The sequence below is a fragment of the Ursus americanus genome, chromosome 21 (genome assembly GCF_024610735.1).
Source record: "Ursus americanus isolate L20-20 chromosome 21, mUrsAme1.1.p, whole genome shotgun sequence".
NCBI classification, from domain to species: Eukaryota; Metazoa; Chordata; class Mammalia; order Carnivora; family Ursidae; genus Ursus; species Ursus americanus.
This window is the reverse complement of record NC_142147.1, coordinates 3,419,395-3,439,845: the sequence shown is the minus strand read 5'-3', so window position 1 is coordinate 3,439,845 and position 20,451 is coordinate 3,419,395. Positions and strand designations below refer to the sequence as shown.

General features: G+C 61.6%; 1 protein-coding gene across 4 annotated transcripts in view; it reads left to right on the top strand.

Annotated features, from left to right (window-relative positions):
• Positions 1-20,451, top strand: part of GSE1 (Gse1 coiled-coil protein) — a 408,420-nt gene that overhangs the window by 357,514 nt on the left and 30,455 nt on the right. For 3 of the 4 annotated variants that reach the window (XM_045772840.2, XM_045772842.2, XM_045772839.2), the window contains exon 3: positions 14,034-14,252. The exons of the other annotated variant lie outside the window; for it this stretch is intronic. In XM_045772840.2, coding sequence (XP_045628796.2) covers positions 14,034-14,252 — 219 coding nt within the window. The remainder of the gene's footprint in view (positions 1-14,033; positions 14,253-20,451) is intronic. 4 annotated transcript variants of the gene reach the window in all.

Below are 20,451 nucleotides of genomic sequence, written 5' to 3'. Positions count from 1 at the left end.
TTTCCTGGCCCCATCTGAAGGCTTGGAATTCCCAGCTTGGGTTACTCGAAGTCCACACTGGGCTGGGGTTGGGTGGTAGCACGTTAATTATCTTTGTTATGGCAACACAAGGAGCCTCCAAACCACAGGGCTGTGTGAGGCCGCCTTCTCCCCTTCGCTGGTGTGTTGGGAGAGCTGGTTTGTAACCTGCAGGGATCCGTGTTGGAGGTGACATTTCAGCTTGGCCACTGCACTGGAGACCGGCCGTCTTGCTTTCATTTCTCTCTCTCTGGGAGTGCAGTGTGGGCCCTCGAGCTGCCGGCTTCACTTCCCCACGCTGGCCCTTCTCCCAGCCGAGGCCACAGGCGGGAGGTGACGTTTCAGAGTGTTCCTGTCAATGAGAATTTATTGAGCGCCTCCTATGAACCCAGCCGGCGCTTGCTGCTGGGAGGTGTAGGGACAGATAACTCAGGAGCGGTCCAGAGCAGCCCTTTGCACGCCTGCCAGAATGCGCGCCGGGGGCCTTTTAATCTGGCCTCTGCCGCTTCTCCCCTCCACCAGCCTCGGGCTCCGCAGGACCACACCACGCGGCCTCCGTGCTCTGCTCCTATGTCTGCTCAGGCTGCTCCCTGCCTGGGATTCTCCAGGCGGCTCCAAAGCCCCCCAGGGTCCCTGAGACCAGCCCCCCTGCCCTTCCCTTCTTCATGCCTTGAGCATGTTCCAAAGTGCAGAGGGGAAGCAACTGTGGGGCCAGGGGAAGTGAAAGTAGCCTCTGGGGAGCGGGATGGGGGGGGCAGCCCTGGAGGGAAGGGGGCTGCAGATTATGGGGAGGGGTCCAGGAGAGTGCAAGAGAGGGGATGGGGTTGAACTCGAGGCTCTGTGGGCCCCAGAGGGATTTGGAGATTTATGGGGGTGACTTACTTGAAGGAGATCGGGGTGAGGGGACTCACTCTTGGCCGCACTTGTAAATCACCTGGGGAACATGAAAACACCCAGACCAACCTGTGGCCAATTAAGCCCAGTCTCTAGAAGAGGGGCCCGGACATCTGTACGTCATAACCCCACCCCCTCCCTCACCCCAGGTGCCTGCAGCATGTGGTCAGAGCTGAGTGACCAGTGCCTTCTGCCGGCGGGGGAGTGGGCAGCGCGTAAAGGAGTTCTCTCCTTGGGGAAGGTGGACTGATGCTTTTTAAGGAGAATTGGGGTTCTACCCAGGAAACCAAAGTCTGTCCCTTTCGCCCCAGAGTTACGTGAGGCCACCCAGTGAGCTGGAACCCCTCACCTGACTGGAGGAGGTGGTGGAGACCCCATGATGGGGTCGCTGGATGGCTCTGGGCTCTGCCTTAACCCGGGATGAGATTCTCAGGGTAGTGCTCCTTACCTGGCCCAGGCGAGCTGCAAGCTCTCCTAAGGGGGCCTTCAGATGCAGAGCTGTGTTCGGGTGGATGGCTTCTGTGCCGGTCTGGAGCTCCGGCCAAGCCTTCCAGTGCTGGAACCGGTTCCTCCGGCTGGAGAACTTGATGTCTGTGTGAGGAGTTGCACGTTGTAGTGGCTTCGGGGCTGCCAGAGCCGGGTGTGGGGCATCCCTCCATCTGTACCATGGGGTGCAGAGGCCATCATCGTGTTGAGGATTTAGGGGACACAGATGCCCCACACCTGCCCCTGAATGGACAGCAGCCCAGGGGAGCTGACAACCTTGTAAGCATGAGGTAAGCCCCCAGCAGGCGTCTGCTCTCACTTTTACCGTTCCCGCCAAGGGTCTCTGGGTCTCTGTTTTCTGATCTGTAAAATTGGATGACGAACGGGGGCACCTGTGTCCTCGGATGGTTGAGGTCAAACGCTTTCTCCTAAAGGCTCAGGGCGGTGCCTGGCACAGAGGGCTCTTGTGTGAGGGTGCGTCAAAGAAAACATACCACATCATCCCCTTTTTGGTGACCCCAGTATTCCTGGGGTTTTAATTCATGAAAACCGGAAGGCTCTGTTCTTCCACCCCGAACCTTGCAGCCCTGGATGTGGGAGGGGCTGAGGCCACTTTTCTCACCGAGGCTCACAGGCTCAAGATTCCAGATCAGCTTCTGCTGACCCTCTGGGGCCACCAAAGGCATGTTCTGGAGCTTCCCCAGCCCCCCCTGGCCTGGAAACCGCGGATCCGTGCGCACATCCCTTTTCTCAGCCAGCTTGCGGCCCCTCCCCCAGCGCTGCCCTTCCTGTGCTCAGATGATGGGTCTGTGGCCACAGGCAGCAATAAAGGGAACCGATCGGTGAGCTTTTGGTCAGGGCTGTATCGACATTGGGCAGGTTAAGCCGTCCCGGAGGAAAGTCTGTGTGTCAAGCTGAGGAGGACCAGGTGTCCGAGCGAGGTGGGCAGGGGCCTCCTTTGTGCTGAGCCCGGGGCACCAGCTGGCATGCCACCCAGCCCATGGGGGGGGGGCATGCGGATGCCTTCGTGGGACACGCAGCACAGACTGTGTTGTCCTTGAGGAGGGCGTGACTGTGAAGTGGGAATTATCTCCATTTGCCCATTAGCTGGGAGAAATGGGGGCCCCCCAGGGGGCCCATGCCTGCCTGCCCTTCTGTAACTGCTGGTTGGTAGTGAAGGGAAGGAGTGGCGAGTGGGTTCGTCCCACTGAATTCCGGCTTGCATTTAGCTTTGCGTCTTTGTTACCATCTTACGTGTGCTGGGGGTTGGACTATTCATTCACAGACCGGCTCGCCAGCCTGGAAGATACAAAGTTGAATACGTAAAGCCCGAGTTCTCAGCAGGGACTGGTGCCTCCCTGAAGCGCAGGGCTGTGTGATCTCTCCCTGCCACTTCGGGAGTGGGGGGGGGGGTCCCCCTGTAACCGAGAAGAAAACAAGCTCGGGATCAGCCCGCAGCGGAATGCCTGGCACCCCTTCTGCCCTCGGCCTCCGGGCCCCATTTGGATAGATGGTCTCTTCAGAGGGATGTCTGGTCAGCCCTGCTTGGGCTCACGGGGGATCGGAGGAGCGAGATTCTGTGTTTTCAATCAGGCAGATGTCCGGGCCTTTCCTGTCTGAGCACACGGACTTTCCACCTCAGTCACAGGCAGTGCGTTTTAACCCAGTAGCTGGTTTCCAGTGTCGTGTCCCCTCGTGCCATGCTGTGGCTGGTAGGGGGTCCATGCCAGCATGTGACAGTGGGAGCCCTCGGCACACTTCGGGGTATCATGCCACCTGCAGCAAGCCCCTCCCCCCCCCAACAGCTGCCATGGGACTGGCCGGGGGAACAGGTGCCGAGAAGGGCAAGCCTACGTGTAAAGGCTGGGCAGCTAGGAGTGGGGGTCAGGACGGCGCTTCTGCTCACCAGCAGCAACCCAGACCTTTGTTGACCCGATGCTGGCTAAGCGGGCTTCCCTCTGCACCCCTCAACCCTTGGCCCCCAAGAGGGGAAGAAAGCCCTTCATGTAGCCAGCACCCATTCCTCAGAGCGTTTGTTGCCCCCACCCCCCGGGGGGTCTCCGGGGCAGACTGGGTGCTTCTCGCTGTATGACCCAGAAGAGCTGGGTTTTGCGGTCCCCGAGGGTGAAGCCTGGCACCTGTGAGAGCCGGTTCTGGGCCTCAGCGTCCCGCTTGGGTTGCAGGAAACTTCCAGGTTCCCAGTTGCAGCCGTGGAGGGATTTGTGTCTAGGAAGTGAAGGTTTCCTTAGGCCTGGACAGTCCACTTCTCAGCAGTTGATGGAGGACAGCTGTGGACAGAAGGCGACCAGCCTGGCTTGCGGCAGGGTTCGCACCGGGAGCTCATGGCTCATGGTGAACCTTCACCTGGGGGCCCTGTTCCGAGGTCGCATTTTGGCCACAGGGTAGTTGGTTTTCTCAGGGGCGGCCGGGGGAGGGGGGGGAAACATTTACTGAAGTCTAGGCATAGCCCACAGGGCTTTGCAGATGGTACATGAGCCCGGGAGGAAGTACCATTAGAACTTGGATGTTTGGGCTCTTATCTTTGATTCCGCTTATTCCTTTGGCCCAGGTGTGTAATGTTGGGAATGGATGTTAATACTCAGTGTTCTCTACCTAAAGCACTCTGTGCCCTAGGGGTCTCTAACCTGTGTTCGTGGATGCCACACATACGGGGGCTTCTGTGAGCTTGGCAGATCCGTATACAGAATTCAGTAGGTACGTTTCCAGTAGGAGAGGGTCTGGTCTGCCATTTTGACCATTATGATAATGGACCTTTTTCCAAAAGCAGAAATCCGTTTTACGATTTGAGCAGGTCCTGGCTGGAGTGCTCTGGCTTTGAGCCACATGCCTCCTTCCTGGTGGGCCCTCACCTCCAAATCGACCGTGTAGGAGGGTCCAGCTCTAGGGTCCTGTCCATGGTACCCGTCGATCGGTAAGCTCCTACAGATACCATTCATTGCCTAAGCCCACGTAGCTTCACACCTGGTAAGATACAGCCCTGCATTGAGCAAGCAGACCTGCTGGAGACAGTAGTAGGGAAGGGTGGGGACTTGGGACAGTGGCCGTTCTCAGGGTTAGGGGTTGGTGGCTTCTAATTTTTTAAGAGAAACTGGCATCTTAATTTTGACTGGAAACGTCCTATTTTCAAATCTCAATACATTTGCATTTAAGCAACATGGCTTGACAACAAGCCAAATAAAGACAGGTTGAGGGTCAGAGAAGGCATGCTTAGCCTCTGCCCCCCTGCGTCTAGTTCCCCCCCAATCCCATTACTGATGGGGAAACAGGTTCAGACCTGGCAGGATCCCCCTGAGAAGTGGGGTGGGAGCCAGACCAGGAACTGGTCTTCTGGCTGGTTTTCCAACCTACAGTCTGGTCCCCCGTCTGAGCAGGGATGCTGGGCATCACCCTTTCCCTTCGGGTTTGTGAGGTGCAGCTGGTGTACCTCCGTCCCTGTTCTGTTAGCTGAGGACGTACCCAGTGTCCTTAGGGGCTGGGGCTGCAGGGTTGGGGGGGGACCAAGCCTGCCTTGCACGGGCAGCTTTGTCAACGCCCACTCCGTATTGGAGGGACAGGGCTCTTGATATCCTCTGACCTTCCCTCACCAGAGGGGTAAGGCAGGGGCTGTTGAAACACCCAGACTCCTGGCCCGCACCCAGCCTGAGTGCAGTGAGGGAGCAGGAAGTGGGGTCCAGGCTGGTCAAGCAGTGGCCTGTTTCCTCTCCCCACTGTTTCTCAACGTCTGTCCCGCTTAGTCGGGTTTATCCATTTCAGCAGGACCTGGCCTTGACCCCTGCCCTCCTGGCCTTTTCCCCACCTGCTGCTCCATGGTAAGTTGGAGAATTCAGTGGCTGCCTCCTGGCGGGGTTGGATTTCTCTCCTCCGGGACCTCTCCTCTGCATCGAACACCTTTGACCCCCACCCGCTTCCTGCACCCCGTGCCTCTGGGAGTCCACTGAAAGGACTCCTTTGTGAGTGAGACTCAGCTCAGAGGTGGCCTGGTTAGCTCAGGTGCCATCAGGCACAGAAAAGGGTCCCAATCCAGGCTTGTCACCAGGGCCTCTCGTGGCTCCCAGGTAGATGCTATCCAGCCAGGAGCTGTGGGGAGGTGGGGGTCCCAAAGTCAAATCCTCCTTCTACGGTTTGCCACATGTAAAATGGGTCTGGCACGCAGGTGGGTGCTGTCACAGGACTGGGGTCTGCAGAATGGGAGGCGACCCCAGTGGCCCTCGGCAGTGGCCGCCCATCTCCAGGAGGCAGTGGTGTGCGGAAACGGTGGGCGTGGCGTGGGAGGGACCAGGCTGGCTGGGGCCCTCCTCTGCTCAGGCTCCGGCTCTGCCCTGCGGGGTGACTCTGGGCGGCCTCTCCAACCTCGCCACTGCCTGAGGTCTGTTCATGGAGTTACTCTGATGATCTGGGCCAAGCAGTCCGTGCATCCGCCGCGGCTATGATGACTGTCCGTGTTGTTGGGGAGCGCCTCCCTGGGGTCACAGAGCTGGGCTCCAGCCTTGACCTTGTCTCTTGGCCTTTTCTTGCTTTATTGTTGTCTGGTTCCCTGTGCTGTGGTTGCTGCCTCTCCCGCCCCCTCAGCACGGCTGGTCGCCCCTCGCTGCTCGCAGCCCTTCATCTGTCCGTCTGTCTGCCCAGCTTCTCTGGACTTCTCCAGACGGCGGCAGCCTCTCAGAGTAACCGCTTTCAAATGTCACTGCACCTGCTGCCTGACTCTGTCGTCCGCCTCCACCACGACCCCCGGTCTCAGTGTCAACCCCTAGACTGTCCTTGGCCGGCTCTGGCGGGGGCCCCCCTCCCCCGGGTGCCACCCCATACCCACTCTCCACCCATTTTGTGGCTCCCACTGGTAAGGGGGCATCCCTCCTGGGACCCTCTCAGGCCCCCTCGGCCCACACGTGGTAGCTGTTACCTGGTATGCGGACCTCAAGTGATAAGTGTGTGTAGAGGTCTCTCCTGAACGCTCCCCTCTTACCTCCCCCAGAACCTGGATTTGGCCTGCCCGCGGGGCCCCCACGCACGTTACTATCATGGCAGTGGGGGATCGAGGCCAGGAGAACCCTAAACATTGCCCCGCACTGTTGAGCGCCGTTCACTGTGTGACCATTGTGTGACCTGGGCTGGACCCCACTCGGGGTTCACAGTGGCTGTCGGGTGCCCCCAGAAACTGGCTTTGCAAACCACTCACCCACTCTGGGGCTGGGCTCCCGTTCTCATTGCGCTTTGGGGAACACTTTCCACGGCTCAGAATCTCCATAGTGACTTAATGCTGCTCGGTGACATGTCTGCGCAGGGGAGAGTGGCAGCTGCATGGGAAAGGGCCTGGGCTGGGGTCTCCTGTGGACGGGCGGACTGGCCCCTGTCCGCCCCTCCCCCTCCCCCTCCCCGCTCTCTCTGCCCTTCTCCCTGGGTCTCCTGGGGTTCTTCCTGGGCTCCGGCAGCTACCCGTGGCTTTGGCGCGGCCTGCCAGCTCCTGCGGCCTTAACCTTGGGGAGCAGGTCCTCTTCTGGGACTTGGCACAAGAAAAGGGCCCCAGTCCCCTTAGCAGCCTACAACCTGAGGGGCTGTCCTCAGTCGAAAAAGGACACGAAGCCTAAGCAGGCCACCCTGTGCCTCCGGAGCAGGAAAACCTTCCTGATTCTCCCACCCCCACCCCCAAGAAAAATTGCTTCGTGCGAGTGAGCTCAGAACACGCCAAAGGCAAATATAATAATGAATTTATTATGAAGCCGCTCCGGCTCCCAGGATCACGTGGTGCCCCACACCACCACCCACCCAGTCTTGGCGGCGGGGTCACCCCGGCCTTGTTAGGGCTGCAGGAGCATCCCCCCTTCGAGGGCATGGGGATCACCGAGCCCAGGGGACGCGCTGTGTTTGCTCACAAACATTTCTTTCTGTGGTAATGAAAAATCATCAGGAGGGGTGATGGGAGAATCCCAGTCCAGATTGTGCGCTCGGGGCAGGACAGGGAGGCCCCGCCGGCCCGGCCCTGCGGGGCGTAATTACCGGGGGGGGGGTGTGTTGGGGGGGCAGGGGCGGAATGGTGCTTGAACCGGGAGCCAGCAGAAAATTCATCTGAGCCATTAGCTTGTAATTAGAGAGCATGGAGGGAGCAGGCCCAAGGTCTGGTGCTGGGTAGAGCCCATGAAAGGAAGCGGTAATTACAGGGTCTGCGGGAGGCCAGGCGGGAGGCCCTCGTGCTGATTAATACACCCGCCACCGTGGAGGAGAGGAGGGAGCCGGGCTGGGACCACAGGGAATGGCGTGTTGGGGGCCTCCCCCCCCCGTATAAATCCTGCTGTTCGGAGCGTGGGGTGTGTTCTGAAGAAGCAGAACAAGGTGGGTTTCCGGAGAGCCGCCAACATCAGCCCTGCCAGCCGGCGGCCCTGCACCTGGTTTTCCTTCGTTTTGCCTTTTTTTTTTTTTTTTTTAAAAGCTTTGTGCTGCTTCTGGCTCTATTAGAAATGTAGGCAGAAGAGGAAAAGTATTGATTAAAGACACCAGGTTGGGGAGGACTGAAGGGGCAGGAGCAGCAAGGGCCTGCCCGGCGGCCCCATCCACGGAGAGGGGGCCGGGGCATTTGGCGGGTGCTGACGGCCCAGTGGGGTTTGCTCCCTGCCCTGAGCCTCTGGCATAGCAATGGGCTCTCGGCTCTGCAGGGCCGGCCCCAAGGGGCCCCGGGGCATCCTGACCTCTCTACGAGGGGCCCGGGAGCGGTGGGGTCTCACCTCTGGGCGTCTGGCTGTGGTGGCTCTTTTCTCCAGGAAGGCTGGGTGGGCAGCTGATGGTGGCAGGAGCCCTGTCCAGAGGAGGACAGCCATACGTGATGTAAATAAGAAGGCCAGGAGGCCACATGACCCGAGTCCCACATGTCGGGAGAGCTCGGGCGTGCAGTGCGGAGGGAGCCCGCAGCGCCTGACTCCTGCACCGCCCCCCGCCCTCCAGCGCTCGTCCATCATTGGCCTTCACCCCGTGGAGCTTATTCCCAGCTGTTAGGATAATGAATTTACATGAGCTGATAATGTAGACAAGAATTCAGTCAATGGCCAGGAGCACAGAAGTTAATAAATACCCTCTCTAATGAGGGCACAGGGAGCAGGCGCCCCAGGTTCCCCCGGGGCCTCCTGAGGGTGTGGGGCTCCCCCACAAGGCCCACTTTCCCCTCAGCCCACCCCTGCGGGCTCCACAGTCATGGCAGCACCAGACGTGGGCCTCTGCCTCCCTGGGCAGGGGTTGGGGGCAGAGTAGCTTGTGGGTCCTATAGTGACCCCAGGCTGTGACAGGGGTGGGGGGGCAGGGGGCTCCCCCGAGGCTGTGTCAAGCCAGAGTAGGTCCGGGGTGACCCTTTGCCGTGCGTCGGGGGCCTCTGAGTTTGGCCCCTGCCTCTCCGTCCTGGGTGCAGAGGACCTGCCGTCCTTGCTGCTGGTGGTCCCGCAGCCCGCCCTCCCGGGTGCACACGCTGAGGAGCGGTGCTAAATTTAGCTCCTTAATGAAGTGGCTGGGTTGGGATTCTATTTTAAGTGACCTGACATCAGCAGTAGCTTTCCTGGCTCGCAGCGCCCCTGGAGCCCACAGCTGACACTACGACAGAGATGCTGGCTTTGGGGGACCCCCAGGAACCAGTGGGCTACTGGCAGGTGCCAGGCTTTGTCTGAGGAGGGGAGGGGAGACTTAGCCGGGAGAGGAGGTTGGTTACTCAGCGCCAGCAGGAGTGTGACCATGTCCTTCAGGGAGTTGCTGACGTGAGGAGGGGGCTAGAGGGGGATCTGCCCCCCCCAAGACCCTGGTCACCAGGCAGGAGCGGGGAGCAGTAGGTGAGGATTTGGGTCTGAGTTCCAGCAGGGGAGGCCCTAATCTGAGGGGCGCCTCGGGGCCTCTGTTGGTACGCTGGCTTCATGTTGGTGAGTCTCCATCTCTGACACCCCCCTTTTAATATTTATTTCTAAATATTTACTTATATATTTTTAAAGATTTCTTGTATTAGAGCACTTGAACAGGGGAAGGGGAGAAGCAGGCTCCCTGCTGAGCTGGGAGCCTGACATGGGCTTGATCCCAGGACCCCGAGATCATGGCCTAAGCCAAAGGCAGACGCTTGAACCAACTGAGCCACCCAGGCGCCCCGATGCCCCCCCCTTTTTTTAAAAAAAACCTGCTTTACTGCAGAGGATTTACAATGTAAGTGTAAGGATAGAAGTGAGACCTTTGTTTCTCTTGCTGCCACTCGAAGACACCCCCTAGCACCTTAAGGGGTATGTGATCTTTGGGGTCTGGCCTGGGATCTGTCCTGTGGCGGCCGCCTGCCTATCCCAGCACCTCCGTGCCACCCTTCCCAGCACTGTCAGCTGGCGGTCACAGCAGGTCCACCCAGGTCACCAGCTGGCCAGCCTATCATGTGGCCACTGGGCAGTGGCCTCACATCTGCTTCTGGGCCTTGGGGACTGGTCACTGGGAGGTGGAATGAGTGTGTTGCCTACCCTCACTTCCCCGCCCCTTGTCCCCTCATCCCCATCTCTTACATCCCTGTGCGGTGTGGGGCAGCATGGGTCTGGATCTGGGCCCTGACCACTTTTGCATAAACAGGATGCAGGTGCTTTGTTCCAGTAATCTCAGCCCTACTGTTAACCATCTGTCGGCCCTTGGATCCAAGCCTGCCCTCCCCCATCTGTAAAATGGGCACAGTGACACTGTGCTCACAGAATTGGGGGTTAAAGAGAGGTGGCTGCCTCTCTAAGGAATAAGGGCACAGGGAGGGTGTGGTTGATGGTCTTGGGCGTGGGGGGGGCTATTTTGGAGACTGTGGGTAAAGTCATAGAGTCTTTGCAGATGATTGAACTTCTTGGGCTCCAAGAAGGAAGGGAGATGGGGAGAGAGCGCAAGACGGCAGGCTCGGTCAGCAGAGCGTGTGGCGGTACTCTGTTGGTTATCCAAAGCTGTGTAACAAACTCTCCCAGATATACAAGCATTCAGGGATGTGGGGTGGTTCAGAGGCTCCAAGAAGGCTGTGATCCTGCTGGCAGCCGGGGCTGTGGTCTCATCAGAAGGCTCAGCCGGGCTGAGGGGAGGAACGGGGCCTTTGTCTGGAAGCGTCAGGAGACCTGGGATTCTCTGGGCTACTTGAGCACGCTCCACTCGAGCGATGCTAGAGAGTGGGCAGGTGTCTCTCACGGTCTCTTCTCGGAAGTCACACACCCTCACTGCCGACATACTCTGTCAGAATGGAGTCCGTAAGTCTGGCCCACGTGTGGGGCAAGAGAGTTCGTCTCCACCTCTTGGAGGGGTGAAGAACAAAGACTTTGTGGGTGTATTTTTAAGACACTTTGGTGACACGTATTTTAGCTGCGTGTATGCGTGTTTATCCCTTCTGGTCAGGCGTCCCATTGAAGCCTTGGAGCGGGCGGGTGGTGTAAGGTATGCAGGATGCCGTGTGGGTCCGGGAGACAGGGTTCAAGTCCTCGGCATGCTGCCTGACTGTGGGACCTTGAGCTGTCCTTGTGACCAGGACCGGACTGTGAACAGCCTGGCCTGTGTTCCCAGCCTCTACCCCGTGCTCTGCCAGCCTCCAGGATCGTCTGGGGCTGGCACAGCGTGGGTGGTAGCTGGTGGCTCTGTTGGCCTGTCCCAGGCCCATCCTGAGGCATCTTGGGAGGTGACCCAGTCATGTCTAACTGATGTCCCCTGCAGGAGAGCGCCCCAGGGTCCCTTCTCACACACCTTGTGTCCTGGCAGCCCTGTGTAGTGACACCGTCCAAGTGTTTCTCCAGGACCAGCGGGCCTCGTCCCCACAAGGCCTCTGTTTTACCGCATAGCATCTCTAAGTGCTGTCTGTCCTCCCCGAAACAGCCATCACCACCCTGGCTGTGGGTGCTGAGCGGGCCCCGGAGGCCCTGCATCAGCTCCCGCTTGTGACCCGTCCTCAGCTGCCGCCCGCTCAGGGACGCGAACTGCCCCCTGCCCGTGGCGTGCACACCTGGCTGCACAGGGTACCGTGGGGGGCCCCCCAAGCAGCATGTAGACTTCTGATGCCACATCACCTGGCCCCCCAGGTGGGGCGGGGGCACAAATCTGGAAGTGTGTGTCCCGGTTTGCGGAGGCTGACCTGTGTGGCCTCGGCTGGGCCCCTTGCTCATCCGGACCTGTGTTTCTGCCCCTCTGTAGGCTGGTGGATTGTTTGATAAATGGCCCCTGGTGTGCGCTGGGCACATTCTGAAGCCCCTTGTATAAATTACTGCCTTGAAGCCTGTCCCGATGAGCCTATAAGGTAGACTTTGTCCTTACTGCATTTTATAGACAAGGAGGCAGGCCCAGAGAGGCAGAGTTCTTTTTTTTTTTTTTTTTTTAAGATTTTATTAATTTATTTGACAGAGACAGAGACAGCCAGCGAGAGAGGGAACACAAGCAGGGGGAGCGGGAGAGGAAGAAGCAGGCCCACAGCAGAGGAGCCTGACGTGGGGCTCGATCCCATAATGCTGGGATCACGCCCTGAGCCGAAGGCAGGCGCTTAACCGCTGTGCCACCCAGGCGCCCCAGAGAGGCAGAGTTCTTGCCTGAGGTCACACAGCTTTGAGGCTGCAGAGTGGGATTCATGCCCCACGTACCTGGCAGCCAAGTGAATGCTAAACCCCCACTTCCTCACTCCGTGACCTTGGCCACATCTGCCCTCTCTGTCCACGCTGTCCACTGGAGGAGGAGAGGGTGCCGATGGTGGCCTGGGGCCACACTCCCAGAGCACAGCATCCATTGTGCTCCTTTGTGCTCCGTGGTCCTCCGGGGGCCGGCCAGGTGCTGGGTTAACCAAGAATGATGTGGGCCTAAGGCCTGCATTTTATTTTCTGGCATTCAGGTTGCTGGGGAAGGGACCCCACACCCCCTGGATTCTTGGGCTTCTCTGCTGGGGGTCACCCCCCCCCACCCCTGCTATTCCTGAAAGAGAAGGACACGTGGGTCAGCAGGGGGTCAGCGCTGCCTGGTGTGGTGGCCGCCCACGTGGCCCGCCCCGCAGCTGGGAGGCTGGCAGTCTGACCGAGGGCACAGGGGCCCTTGTGGGGGTCCTTTGTTCCCAAGCACAAGCCCTCACCCGAGAGAATGGTGTTGTTTGGAGTTCAGCCTGTGCCCCCGAGGAGGTCTCTTCCTGCCCCTCCTGGTGCTCGGGGACTCGGGCTTTAGGACATGTGTTCAGGCCCGCTGCCTCTCCAGGAGTTCTCAGGGCAGCAGGTGGGCGCCTACCCCTGCCTGACCCCCTATGGGGATCTCCTGTTCTCACTTGGCCGCCGTCCAGCCTGCTGGCCCCCAGGGTTGGTTCCAGTTAGACTCCTCTAGACTCCGTGCAGAACCCGGCAGAGGTGAGACCAGCTCTGGGGGCCACGGAGAGCCTCTTGGGGTGTGGGCCGCGGCCTGGAGGGGGTCCCTTGCCGCCACCCTGCAAGAAGTGCATGTTTCTTGCCATGCTGTGTTCTTGAGTGTTCTATGATGGCATTGTCCGCCCGCGACTCCCAAGGACCCTTCCCCAGATGGCTGTGTGGTGTTCCTGGAGCCTGCCCCTCCCGGTGTCCATCTGGGGGGTTAGAAGTCAATTTGCTTCTCCCTGCACACGACCTGTGGCCCCTGCCAGCCGCAAGGCCATCAGGCTTGATTTACACCCCTGGAAGGCACCCACCGCGAGGGGGCTGGGAGCGGGGCCTGGGCCGGGCGGGTGGCCCCGAGAGGGCAGGAACGTTAATGGAAAACTTATTTATAGCGTGTCTGAGATGGAGCTGGGCGTTTATTGATCAGGCAGTCGGGAGGCCGTTCAGCCTCCTCATTGACACTTGGATGGGACGTGAGAGGCTGGGGGCCTGTGGGAAGGTGGCTGTGTCCTCCCCTGTGGCGCCTGGTGTCCCCCTGGTGGGCAGCGGCTCCTCGGTCAGTGAAGTCTGAACCTGGCCCCCAGCGGGCAGGGCGGGTCTCCCCACTACCAGGGGGGTTAGAGCCACAGTTGTCTTTGGTCTACAGGCAGGAAGTGCGGGGCGGCCGCGTTCTCTCCCCTGCGGCTCCCACAGGTGCCAGCAGGGCCGTTCTCTGAGGCACCTGTGTTGGTGGGGACCTGCCGGCATCCCCGGGTGGGAGTAGGGGGGGCTCCCGGCCAGCCTGCCTGCGGTCACATCCTGAGTCTGTGTTTTCTCTACAACGAGGGCAGGAGCCACGCCGGCCTCACCCACTTTGCTGGAGGGGGGGAGGCAGACACATTGGCGGGGAGTACTGCTCTGGGGCCGGCCTCATGAGCACTGCTGCGGGCCTCTCCCTTCCCACGGGGTCCAGTGTGCCATGAGGCGGCCGGCCCGCGCACGTAGCGGGTGCTGGTGGGTCTTGCTGGGCTGAGCCGTGTGGCGTCTGGAATCCCTGGGGTGCTGGGTGCACTTGAGGCTCTGACTGTGGATCTGCGGGGGTGCGGGTGCCGTGGCCCCACGTTCTCTGCAACGCTGGCTCTCTTCTGCCTTGCCTGTCCTGCCGGGGCCGCCCGCGTCTGCTCCCGTTCCCTGTCCCTGCATGCTACTCGCTGGCGCCGGACCCCCACGCCCCGCGTACCCCCGCTCTGGTGCTGGGCCCTCCTACTCTCTGGGTGACCTCTGGTTCTTCTTTTCCTGTTTCAGGCATGAGCCATGAGCCCAAGTCCCCTTCACTAGGGATGCTTTCCACCGCGACCAGGACCACCGCCACCGTCAACCCCCTCACCCCCTCGCCGCTCAATGGCGCACTGGTGCCCAGCGGCAGCCCCGCCACCAGCAGCGCGCTGTCGGCCCAGGCCGCGCCGTCCTCCAGCTTTGCCGCCGCGCTGCGCAAGCTCGCCAAACAGGCGGAGGAGCCCAGAGGTAAGAGGCGCGCCCCCCAGGCTGCAGCCCGAGGGGGGAGAGCGCAGCCCCCTTGCTCCCGCCCCGGCCTCCTGGGAGAAGCAGGTGCGCGGCCGAGAAACAGCGGTTTTCCGCGGGCAGGCGCAGGTGCTGCCGCTGCGCTCACAGGGCTCTGGAGGCTGAGGGCCCGCACGTGCTCCGGCCACTCCTGTCTCTCTCTTGCTGCTTCGTTCTGGGGGGGCAGCGCCGTCCCAACTGCAGGCCGTCCCGGACCCCCGCCCGGCCGGCGGGCCCACCCCACCCTGGCACCTCTGCTTTGCTTCTGCCCGTCTGCTGCTTCTGTCTGCCTTTGGCTCTGGGAGCCACTGCGGCGGGGGTGGGGGGGGCACGGTCTCTAGAAACCTGCTTGGTCTCAGAGTGGGGGGTCTCTGCGACAGCTCCCCCCATGACTGCCTAACTCCCTGAGGCAAGGATTACATGCTGGCGTGGATGGGTGTCCTGCAGATCGGAGCCCTGGCTTCTGCGGTCACTTGGGAGTGACATGCTGTGTGGCTTTGGGCAAATGCTGACCCTCTCTGAGCTTAGATCTTCATTCAGAGGTTCTCTGGGCCTCTGGCTTCAGGCACTTCTGGGGACCCCATCCAGTTGCCCATGTTAGCCTGGGTTACGGGCTGCTGGTTGGACAAGAGGGGTAGGAGGCTGTGGCTGGGGCCGCCGGGAGGCCCGGGCTGGCCTCTGGACTTGCTGCTCGGATGTGGGGCTGACCTCTGGGCAGAGGAAGGAGGGACCTGGGCACTCTGCCCACCATGTTTTTTGCCACAGAAGTCTAGGGCTTGGTGTCCCAGGGCCCTCCCAGGGAAAACACTGGTGTGGGAAGGAAGGGTGTCTGTCTTCAGAGGCTCCAGAGCCAGCAGCTTGTCAGAAGGGACATTTGTCCTGCCTGGAACTGGCTGAGGGGTCTTCCGAGTTCTGAATCTCACCTCTTTCTGGTTGTTGGGCAGAGGGGGAAGTGTAAGGGGAATGAGCGGGCCGTGGCCCAGGAGGGCAGACTGCTGGGGCCTGGTTTTGTCTGCCTGCCGTGGGCCATTGCATCCTCCTGGGCAGAGCGTGGCTGCTGGCGGACCGCTCCTCCACACTCCTCCTCACCCTCCACGCCCACCAGGGCACACTCCTTGGCCACGTCCGAGGTAGCCCGGCTGCAGCAGCACGGCTGTTCCGGTCCATGGCGTGCCACACAGCTGGGGGGCAGATGGCCTGCAGGAGGCAGCGAGCTCCCTGCCCGGGCCCACGGAGGCCCCCAGACCAGCCGCCCTGGAGATGCATACACGGTGTGGACGGGGTGGTGGAGGCTCGGTGGTCCCCTCGGAGGTGAGGGGATGCCCCCGTGGCAGAATTGGCCCGGCCGCTCCCTGCTCTGGCTGCTTTCTCAGCCTTCAGAAGGCGAGTGTCAGCACGTGGGGAAATGCTGGCTCTGCCTGCGCTGAGTCCCCGCCAGCCGTCCCTCCAGTGCACTGGGCTCGTCCTGGGGTGACCCCTCACTGCTGCAGAGGACGCGGCCATGGAAGGGCGCTTTTCCTCCTTGCAGTGGCAGGTAGGGGAGGTCGTGTGAGGGCCATGGGTGCAGGACAGGCGCCTGCCTCGATGGCCCTGTCTGCTCTCTGCTGCCCCGGGCTGGTCCTGGCGTCCGGCTGGAAGGATGGCCAGCGGGCAGCCAACATGCCAGAGGCTTCCGGGCCTCGCTGGCTGGGAACAAAGTGTGCTGCTGGCAGCGGCTGGGCCCGGTGGCCGTGGGGCCCTGTTCCTCACAGCTGTGACCCGGGCCTTCTGCGTGTTCGCTGCCCTGGGAAGCGCGACGTCGCAGTAAGGGGCTGGGAGAGGGAAGACGGGCACCAGCCACACTGGCCGGAGCCCTTACTGTCGCGGGAGCACAGCATCTGCAGCTGGCTGACCTGAGGTCACCCTGTTCTCGATGGGAAGGCCGAGGTTTGGGAAGCTCAGCATCTGTGGAGCAGTGTTTGAACCTGGGGACCCCCCCCCAGCTCACATTCGGCTGTGTGTGCCCCTCGGCCCTTGTCACGCTGTATCTTGAGAACTGTAGGCTTTCTGGCAGCCACGAGCCAAGTTTGGAGAGTTCAAAGCCGTTTTCGGTTCTTGGTCTGATCCACCCCCATCAGGCCTCAGTTGGAAGAAACAAGGAGGTGTTGTCACTGTCGGGAGTATTCCTGGGCCGCACCCCATGCCCGGTCCCCTTTTTCTCACTCGCCCCAACTATGACCTTGCTGTCTCCCCCCATCAGCAGAAGTGGCTCACAGCCCGGGGTCGCCCAGCGTACAGATGGCAAGGCTGAGGCTCAGAGAGGTTAAGTCATGAGCCCGAGGCACATAGCTCATGAGGACGTGCCATTGCCCCTTGCTGCTGCTGCCCCCACGCAGGCCTTCTAAGTGGGCTCGTGAGGCTGGGGTTAGGACGGCAACTCTGGGTAGAAGCCCCCTCGCCCCTAGACCCACCTCAGTGGTGCGGGGGGCACTCGTAAGTCTGGGCCTGAGGCCGGGGGCCATGGGTGATAGGGGCTGTCGGCTTCTGGAAGCCTAGGGGCAGCGGGGGCACGAGGAGAGAGCTGGCAGGCCCTGGTGCCCCCGCCTGGAACCGGTGCCCTGACTTTCCGCCTGGAACCGGAGACCCGCGGTGGGGGAGGGGGGCTGGCTTTGGTGGGCTTGGTGGTTGGGAAGGAGCAGGATTGTTGTTAGGTTGGAAAGGTTCATTCAGTGTCGTAAGGGCTCTCTTCTAAAGCAGCGCGGTGCCGTGGTCTTTGGGGTCTTCAGAGTCGTGCAGTCGTCACCCCTAAATCCCAGACCATGTCCTTCCCCCTACGGAAGCACTGTCCCCGTCAGCACCACAGCCCCCCCGCCCCGGAGCCACAGTCGGCTGGTGCGCTCTGGGTTGGCTGCTGGGGGCTGGGGGGGCGCTCAGCACGTGTGACTGGCTTCCCGCGCCCAGCCTGATGTTCCAGGGCCGTCCCCGCGCATGTGCCAGGATTCCGTTCCTTCTCATGGCTGAATGACCTTGTGGCTGGCTGGCACCCCGCACCTGTCACTGGGCGTGTGCGGCCCCCCTCCTCCATCGCGGCGGCTCAACTTGTATTGAGTGCCAGCCGCGCTCCAGCCAGTCTCCTGCTGTGTTCTCTGTCTGCGGGGCCGGAGTGCACAACTGAGCTGCAGGCTGGCCGCCGTCCCTCGTCGTCAGCAGCAGAGGGGACTTTGGAAGCCATGGACTCGGGTCCCAAGACCCCATAGCCTCCGGCCCCTCCCTGGCCTGTTTGCTGACCTTCCCCCCAGGGCTCCTGTCCCTTTGGATGGAGAGGCCCTGGGTGGAGCTGACCAGACCTCCACGGGACTGGTGGGAGCGTCAGGGCCCGTCCTGCTAACGGCGTGTCCTGCCAACGGCGTGCAACCTGGTGCGTCTCTGGCTCACCTTTGACCCTTGCCCCCACCACCCCTCCCTTGCTGTGAAGCGCCCCCTTGTTCTGAGCTGTGGCCCACGCTCTTCCCTCTGCTTCTTGGGTTAATATCTTTCCTCACGTCGTCATGTCCCGAGGGTACAGTTGAAACATTCAATTTAGAGGAAGTAATCTCAGTGCCGAATGGTTTGCTCTACCTAAGAGAAAGAATGAGAACTGAGAAATCGGCCCTTTGGTGGGGAATTTTCTGTGCCCCGAGGCTCTGGGTTGCCTTTTTTGCAGCCAGACCTGCCCCGGGGGCCATGGAAAGTGGAGGTGTGCTGCTCCTGTAGGGGCTGTGGGTGCCTCGAGGGCCTGGACCCGCCTGATCCCCTGGCTCACATCCTTGCTGTGTGACCTGGGCACGTCGCTTGACCTCTCTGGGCTTCTTTGTTTTCTTAGAGATCTCATCCTCATAGATTTTGATTCAGAGAGAACACACTAGGGCCAGGCATGGCAGCTGCGTGCACCAAACAGGGGCTGCCCATGGCATCCGTCCTCCCCCCACCCCCCTGATCATGCACAGCGAGGGGCTGAAGGGTTCTCTCTGGGAGGGTCCTAGAAAGGAGAGGGCCTCTGTGGGAGGGGCGTGGGCTTGGACTCGTGGGCCCTGCCCCTCCGCACTGGGGGTCGGCTGCTGCCACCGCCGCTACCCCTGTCTGTCCCACCCGCACGGGCTGTGTTCCGGCCCAGGCTGGCTGCGCTCTGTCCCCGCGTCCTTCCTCTTTACTCCTTGGGATAAAAGGGCACCCAGAGAGTGATTGCACCCACACAGCACATTCTTCTGGAAGAAGCTTGGGCTCTGACCTGGGAGACCGTGTCTCCATGACAGGCCAGGGGGTGCCCCATTGAGTTGAGGCAGCATGCGTGGAGCCCGTGGCTGCTGTGGCTGCCGGGGCCCCTCTTGTTTCTCTGGCCACAAAAAGGATGTCCTTCTGAGCCACTTGGCCAGCCCTCTGTCCCCTCCTGAAGTTGCTTTTCCAGCTCCAACCTTGGCCTGGCTGCCTCCTCCCTGCCTGTCCCCCCACCAGAGCCTCTTTGGACAGAGACTCTACCCCCTGCCCCCCCCCCCCACAACGGCATTTGAAGCTCCAGTTTGAGCCTTGGAATGAGCCCCAGCCTAGGAACCCCAAGACCCTCCTAACCTCGGGCAGGTCATGACCCCTGACCCTCAGAGCGTCCCATACTCCTCCGAGGCCTGTCTCACAGGGCTTGTCGGGATCACCAGGTGACCCGTGTGCCCAGATGTGCTTGTTGAATGACTGAGTGAGGGCGTGAGTCCGTGCCCGCCAGTCAGGAAATGCCACGCCTGGAGTCTGACAGCTCCTGCCTCTGCCCTAGGAGCTGCCCTAGGAGCTGCCCTAGGTGCCCCCCCCCCCCAGCGGCCCTGACCCTTCCCCTCTGCTCCCTGCAGAGGGCGAGGCTGGGAGCCCACGTCCCTGCCAGCCGGAGCATGACGCAGCAGAGGCCACCCCCAGGCGCTGGCTCCAACAGGCTGTGTGCGGTCTGCTCCACGCCGAGCAGGTGCCTCCGGTGGGGCCACCGGGCGGGGGCTGCAGTGCGGGGAGCCCAGCACCGCCTTGGCGCCTGGAAGACTCGAGAGACCCCCAGGGCTGTGCGCCGCCCTGCACGCCCGACCACCTTCCCCCCCCCCCCCCCCCCCGCACACCGTTCCCCTCCACATCTCCATCGACGGCAGGTGTCTCTGGGCAGTCCCAGCTCTGGGGACGCTTGGGGCAGCTTTGGCCTGGGGCCCTGGCTGGGCGGGGGGAGCAGGGTGGGCCCCGAAGCCTCTGGGGCCTGTTCCGATCCCAGCAAAGTGTGTCAGGTGTGTGGCATGGCCACCCTGGGCTCCATGGGGTGACCGAGCCACCTCCCCAGGGGCGCGTCTGCCAAGAGCACCAGCCCCGTGGCGGGGGCAGCTGGACTTGAATTTCTGACTCTCTAGGTCCAGAGCCCCGAATACGGCACCCCTGCCTGGCTTCCTTCCGCGGCCCTGCTTGGCTGCCTGCCTCTTCTTGTCGCTGGCTTCGCAGGCGGGTCTGGTTACCTTAGGGCCTTGGGAGCTGCCACAGCCGAGGTCCTGTCCCTGAGCCCCAGGGAGGGAGACGGGGGCGCGTCTCTCCCTTGGTGGGAGTTGTAGGTGTGACCTGCCCACCGGCGTGGCCGTCACGCAGCGGGCCTGATGGATCAAGGGGGGGTCTTCCCTGCTGCCCCCTGAAGTCTATCTCTTTCAAAGAAAACGGCCAAATCAGGGAAGGAAAGATCCTGCCTGGCATACTCCCCGCGTGTGTGTCAGCCGGGTGCTGGCATTTCCCTGCGGGGATCTGTGGCGCGCGCTCGCGGTGGCGGGGGGACCTTCTCGTCGTCCACTGGGCCCTGGGGTTTCTGGAGGCAAGGGCCGGAGGGGAAGGGAGGCCGGAGCTGGAGGAGAGCAAGGCCTGGGGAAGGGGGCGACAGGTGTGTGCCCTGGATGCAGGGAGGTGGCGGGAGGAGGGCTGGGTGGGCAGGATGGGTATGGGCAGTGGAATGGACCGGGGGCAGTGACTGGCACTGGGGCATTCGGCACGCAGGCCTTCTCTGGCTGTGGTGACACAGTGCTGACTTGGCCCTCTCACCGCCCCAGAGCTCCCTCTGCCTCCGTGTTCCCCCTGCCTCCGTGCTCCCCCTGCCTCCGTCCTCCCCGCCCCCGCTGCTCAGCGCATCCCAGCACTGCGGCATTGC